Source organism: Coccinella septempunctata, chromosome X, assembly GCF_907165205.1.
Source record: "Coccinella septempunctata chromosome X, icCocSept1.1, whole genome shotgun sequence".
NCBI lineage: Eukaryota > Metazoa > Arthropoda > Insecta > Coleoptera > Coccinellidae > Coccinella > Coccinella septempunctata.
Genome location: NC_058198.1, coordinates 14,428,609 through 14,434,992, shown reverse-complemented (window position 1 = coordinate 14,434,992; position 6,384 = coordinate 14,428,609). Strand labels below are relative to the sequence as shown.

Sequence of the window (6,384 nt, the reverse complement as noted above, 5' to 3'; positions counted from 1 at the left end):
CTCTACTAGTTCTTCCAGATCGTCATTATCGTCATCAGGTCTGTAATTTATTCTCGATTCTCTTTCGATCGAGTCCGCCAGTGCTTCTGCTTTATCGATATTCGTATATGCCATTCCTCTTTCTCCGTGGAGAGGTGGTATTTTAGTCTTTTCTCTTCTCAGACATTTTTGCAGTTTCCATGCAGAATGATCGATAGTATTTAGTTCTTGAACTCTTTTGTTCCATCTATTTGTTCTCATGTCCTTCAGGGCATTTTTAGAACTTGGCTGTGTCGGTTTAGATTTCTCTTATTTCAACCCCATCAGGCAGAACAAAGTCTTCAAATTCTCTCTTCGATGAAAGTGAGTTCCTGACATAGAAACCAACGCCCCCCCAACACGTCCAACACGATCGCCTCGCAAGACACGAAAACCATAAATAAAACTGCTCTCATCGGGAATACTTTGGCTCAGCCAAGTTTCAGTTAAGGTGCATTTATACCAAGCGAGCATTGTTTTCGAACGTTTCAAAACGTTTTGAAATGTTTTCAAATGTTCGAAAACTCAGAATGGGAGGTGTTCACACAGCCCGCGCGTGTCCGAGCGAGCAGTTGTTCTTGATAATTCAACGAGGTCTCTGTAAAGTGCACAGACATGGCGCCCTCATTATCTAAAATTGCAATTTCTACTCCATCTATAGTGATACTCTCTCAAATGAAAAAACTACGCCAAAGGAGGAGACGAAAAACCTGGGTGAATTCTTTTCTGAAAGGAAGAAATTATACCCAGCTGCTAGATGACTTGAGATCGGACGAAACGGAACTTTTCAAAAATTTCTGCCGCATGTCATTATCGGACTTTAATTTATTACTCGCCAAAATTGAGTGTCAAGAAAGGACACCAATTATCGAGAGAGCATTCCAGCGTCGGTTAGACTGGCACTAACACTTCGATTTTTGGCTACAGGAGATTCATATGGAAGTCTCATGTACCTTTTTCGACTTTCCAAACCATTAATATCGAAAATTATTCCCGAAGTGTGTGAAGCCATCGTAAATGCACTGAAGGAATATGTAAAGGTGAGAATAAACTTTTTATTTCTTTTTTGTATACATGTATTTAATAATTTTCTTGGAACAAACAACATATATTTGTAAATTGGACTAGAACAACACTGAAAATTTAAGTAATTAAATATGCGAACCTGAAAAAAAGTTTAGAACAAAGAATTTAAACTGATCATCTTAATAATTAATGGGGGATTTGGGAGTATAAGCTCCCTGCAGCCGAGGAAATTATGTTGCCACCCGTGGCTGATAGTGTGTCTGAACGATCACATATTTCGGTGTTGAAGGGGAAACGTCCTGAAGCTGAAGCTTGTCGTGAAGGGTGAACTGTTATAAGGTGAAGGAGGGTCAGAAAACCTCATTAATACCATATTAATGTTGGTGGCTGATACCGAGTAGGCACTTGAAGATAGCCCATGTCAGTGTCAAACAGAATATTATTGACGTATTACTCAACTGTAGCTCTTGTTTTCTCGTCATACTTCTTTAATTTCATAGCTACATGCTCACCAAACACGTCACAATCATTGCGATCCAGAGATCGTTCCAACATATCCACAACTCGGTCCACCTGAGTACCACCAGTAGGTGTTGTTTTTTTTGCGCTTGGGTGCAGAAGGTTGTACAAGTTGCTCCCTTGATGAAGTAGATGCAGACTGAGACTGTTCGAGATCATCTGCTTCCATGACAACATTATCCTCGTCCTCTACATCATCAGTTGCGGTGCACTCCAGATCCTCAACCTGCTAACACAAAAACGAAAAAGATATCAAATCACTGGAAAGTGATAAGTCGTAGTGAGGTAAACCATTGTGATAACAAAAACGCCCAATTCGAGTACATTTTAACGATATAAAATCGACCTGACTCGGCGTTTTCAACAAATGTGGCCAATTCGCCAGTAAATGCCTATGTTTCTTTTTCCAACGGCCACCATGTACTATTTAAATGGAAAGTGTTTGACATTCGTCCTTTATTTCGTTGTCATTGTATGTTAGGTATTAATTCACAAGGTGCAAAAATGTACTTTTCTCAATATTTTACAGATGCCAGAAAATGAAGTAGAGTGGCAGCGCGTCTCTGAAGTGTTTGAACAAAAGTGGAACTTTCCCCATGCTGTTGGAGCTATCGACGGAAAACATGTCATCATACAATGTCCACCTAGAAGTGGCAGCAAATACTTCAATTATATGTCATTTTTTAGTGTAGTCCTATTTGGTTTAGTTGATGCTGACTATAACTTTATTTTTGTGGATGTTGGATGCCAGGGCGGAATTTCCAATGGAGAGGTTTTCAGAAATTCTCAGTTGTACAAGGATATGAAAAAATGAACGCTTGAATCTACCACACCGCCTAAATTGCCAAATGGGGAAATTCCAGTACCTTATGTGATTTTAGGAGATGATGCTGTATTTTTGTATTGAGCGACAGTTTGATAAAACTCTATTCAGGATTCTACTCCAAAGGTTCTCCGGTGAGAATTTTTAATTACAGGCTGAGTCGAGCCAGAAGGGTTGACGAAAATGCTTTTGGCATTTTATGTTCGGTTTTTCGTGTACTACGAAAACCTCTCCTGTTAGAACCAGGGAAAGCCAAGTGGGTTGTAATGGCGTGTGTGTACCTCCACAATTTTTCACGCCGAAGTTCAACTTCGCATAATTTATATTGTCCTCCAGGTGCTATGGATACAGAAATGACATATCTACTTAATTTGAAAAAGGTCGCAAGGAAACCAGCCAAAAATGGTAAAGAAATCAGGAAAGGAAAGTACATGATATTAGTATTCATATGCTGAAATTGGATTCAGGTTTACCTGTGAAATTGTCTCCTGATTAACCTTTGGCGGAAGGGATGAGCTCAGAGTTGGTTTACATTGGTTTTTATCCTTTATGAACCTCAAAGCTTCATATGCAAACCATTTACTTTTGTTTACTTTGTCCTGCCCTGGAAATAAATACCAATTTATCAAGTTTTACATTTGATTTACACTGTCAATTCTTGTTTCTGTAGTTTTGAATCATTTTTTGTTATATTTTGGTTTTGTTTGCAATAAAATATCTTCTCATGATTTTTCACTTTATTTGGACTTTTTATGTAATGCAATATATCTATACTTTTACAGTACCTATAGTAAAGGTACTAAAGTTATTTGCTTCTTACCTTTTCCAGTTCCCCTTGATGATCTTTCCTTGTTAATTTCCCTCCTGTGGCAGGCAAGTAAGGACAGCATTTTTCCTTTTGCTGCATCAGGAGACACTCCCAACTTGCTGGCAATTTATTCCCAGGTATCATTTTTTTTTAATTTGTTATGATGGTATCTATGATTGGGAAGCCACAGTTCTGCCTTCTCCTCGTAGAGCCCAATCAAGTCAAGGCATTTTTCGTGGTCCCACTCCATTCCAAATGAATTAATTAATAACGAAACTAAGATTCAAGAGACCGCAGCAAACTTCAATAACAAATTAAAAACCAAGACCCAATAACTTTTCACAGTCCTCAGGTGTTTTCGATGACATGACGCCAGATGTGCAAGGAAATCCGAATGCCTTTGATGATTCGTCGGTTTACCGACATGAGACGGAACGGGATCGAGCTTTTTTAAACGTTTTGAAACAGGCTTCGTAAACTTTATTCGGCGTCGATGAGTGTTCACACCGCCTGTGCATATTTCGTGCATTGTTCGCAAACAGTGCCTTATAATGAAGAAACATTACTTAACCCGCATTACCGGCATGTGGCGAAATGAGCTCGAGCTCTCTGAAACGTTCGAAAACAGGGTTTACGAACATTAATTCATCAAGTTTAGGAAAGAGAGAACAAACATTAAAATGGGCAATTTTTAAGTTCACATGTGTTTTACTCTGCATAATCGATCCTAGAACTAAGTTTACCTATCTGGGATAGAAAATAGTTACACATAGAGCTGCTAGCACTGTGACCTATATCGTATGCTGTTTTAAACCTTGAATTAAGAAACTTGCAATTTACACTTCAAAGATCATTCGATTCGGACCTTTGTATGTCATGAGAACCTGAGCATTTCGGACATACTTCACAGTCGCTTTTACATTCACGCCGGTAATGACTGATTTTCCAACATTTGAAACACCTTATTAAACTGAAATGTTCCTTCACATAACATTTACACCAATCCATATGAAGGAATTCCCTCTGAATAATCTCTTTAAGCATAAATGAAGCCTTTTCAAGGACTACATTGAATTTATCCCTGAACTTCAACTTGGTAATGAGCTGGATATCATCGATAGAGCAGGTCAAACCGTTGCTAGAAATCAACTCTTCCACGAAATCTGGTTCACTTACAGCGTAAGAATCCACACCATAAACCATAATACGAGGTTTCAACTTCCTTGGTATGGACAGATTGTACGCACCCTTCGTTTCTTCGCTAATGATGGATTTGAGTTTTTCTAGAGAATTATTCTCGCAACATTTTATTAGCATACCATCCTTAATTCTTTTAGTTCCCAAAACCATGGCTTGAGCAGAGGAGGGATTTACCCTCGATTTTATTTCTGTTTCTTTCGCAGTATTGTTTATACTTTTATCATTTGTTTTCACCAGTAGCACATGGGAATCCCAGTTCTCTTTAACAGCTGACCCATATGACGATTGCTGTGACTCATGTGAATCTGCGTGCATCTGATCACCGCGGGACCTTGAAAAGTTTTCACCGTGGCAATTTTTGGAAGTTTTCAGAATATTATTAGTAGATTCTAGTTTAGATACATATTTTTCTAATAGGACTTTCAAATGCGAGTCTTGCGACTACGCCGCCAGCCAAAAGAAGGACCTCGAGGCCCACGTGCAATCAGTGCACGAGAATTCGAAACTTTTCAAGTGTACCTTATGCGACTACTCTTGCAATCGTAAAAATTATCTTGACCAACACACCAATTCCGTCCATTTGAAGCTATACCAGTACAAGTGTCCAGAATGCGTGTATTCTACAAACAGGAGGCACCATCTGGACAGGCACATCCAGTCGGTTCATTCAAACGCGAAGGAATTTCAGTGTCCCTTATGCGAGCACGCGACAAATCAAAAGGGCAATCTTAAAATCCACATGGATGCTGTTCACTCGAAAGCAAACCTGTTCAAGTGTCATATATGCGATTTTTGCACGGCATATAACACCGAACTCGTAGGGCATATAGATTCAATTCATTTCAACGAGAAAAAACATGAGTGTGCATTTTGCGATTATAGAACGAATAGGATTGGAGATCTCAGAAAACATGTAAATTCCGTTCATTCAACCTCGCAAAATACTATAAAGTGTCAGTCGTGTGATTATACGACCAATTGTTCACGGAATCTTAAGAGGCATACAGATACCGTACATCAGGAATACAAACCGTATAAATGTGAAATTTGCAATTATGCCACAGCTCACAAAAATAATCTCAAAAATCATGTGAATTCTGCTCATAAGTGTCACTTATGCGACTTTACCGCAGATCATGACGATGATTTAGGAAGGCATTTCGGCACTGTTCATCCTGATTTAGAGCTGTTTAAGTGTGATTTGTGTAAATATGTCGCAACTAGGAAAAACCATCTAAAACGACATTTACTTTCTTTCCACCCACAAATATGACATTTTAATATAACATAAATATTTTTTCATTCTCAAATTCCACTTCGTCCAATAACCAGCATTTCGGATGATCTGGATTCTTTATTTTTATATATGTTAATTGATCTTTTATTTTTTTATTTTTTATACCAAAAATATTATTTTAATCTTTGAAGGTGGTAAAAATAAAAATTCTTTTTCGTGAATCTATTACAATTATTTTGATATGGCCAATAATTATTGGTGAAATCGATAATTAAACTAAAAACTGCATTACCTCATTTTCGCTAAGAATGAGTTATTTCCACCACATATGAATACACGATATACAGGGTGTCCCAAGGTGAGTGGTGGCCTATCCGACGTTTACGGACAACGGATATAATAGAATTGTTCTGAAAATTTGGGTATTATAGAGGGTGTTTCATGAGTTGTTATTTGTTAATTTTTATAAACGTGAGTGCTGGATATATATAACTAATGAAATTCCGACAATTTTTAAAGAACTTTTCAAAGAATAAAGACCAAAACTATGATGAAAGTTGATATTGTTGGCTCAATACTTCGCACGGTGTAGGACATATAGGTCCGGCAGGCAGCGACCCTGCCGTACCTAGAATGCTTCTCTTTGGTAACTCAAAGAATGATCGTTCGGTTCGGGATATCTCGATTCTATCGTTTGCGCTCGAGGTGATATTAATTTCTCGCAATTCTCAATTTCGTTAGAATGCACTTTTG

General features: G+C 38.1%; 2 protein-coding genes across 2 annotated transcripts; one reads left to right on the top strand and one right to left on the bottom strand.

Moving 5' to 3' along the window:
• Window positions 1-1,142: 1,142 nt before the first annotated feature.
• On the bottom strand, window positions 1,143-3,276 carry LOC123321836. The gene is made up of 3 exons (XM_044909618.1): window positions 3,207-3,276; window positions 2,860-2,990; window positions 1,143-1,792 (listed from the first exon to the last, which is right to left on the bottom strand). Exons 1-3 carry the CDS (start codon window positions 3,274-3,276, stop codon window positions 1,571-1,573), a joined length of 423 nt encoding a protein of 140 aa, XP_044765553.1. The 3' UTR covers window positions 1,143-1,570.
• Window positions 3,277-4,293: 1,017 nt separating this feature from the next.
• LOC123321835 (zinc finger Y-chromosomal protein-like) lies at window positions 4,294-5,682 on the top strand. Its single transcript, XM_044909617.1, has 2 exons — window positions 4,294-4,373; window positions 4,812-5,682. The coding sequence occupies exons 1-2, from the start codon at window positions 4,294-4,296 to the stop codon at window positions 5,665-5,667; spliced, it is 936 nt and encodes a 311-aa protein (XP_044765552.1). The 3' UTR covers window positions 5,668-5,682.
• The last annotated feature ends 702 nt before the right edge of the window (window positions 5,683-6,384 follow it).

Excerpts from the sequence above, each read along its gene's own strand:
- LOC123321836 (XM_044909618.1), bottom strand. The coding sequence starts at position 3,276 with ATGCTGTCCTTACTTGCCTGCCACAGGAGGGAAATTAACAAGGAAAGA. Across the intron at positions 2,991-3,206 it reads ATCAAGGGGAACTGGAAAAG|GGCAGGACAAAGTAAACAAA; the intron begins GTAAGAAGCAAA and ends ATTTATTTCCAG. Across the intron at positions 1,793-2,859 it reads ATCAGGAGACAATTTCACAG|CAGGTTGAGGATCTGGAGTG; the intron begins GTAAACCTGAAT and ends TTTTTGTGTTAG.
- LOC123321835 (XM_044909617.1), top strand. The coding sequence starts at position 4,294 with ATGAGCTGGATATCATCGATAGAGCAGGTCAAACCGTTGCTAGAAATC. Across the intron at positions 4,374-4,811 it reads AAATCTGGTTCACTTACAGC|GACTTTCAAATGCGAGTCTT; the intron begins GTAAGAATCCAC and ends TTTTTCTAATAG.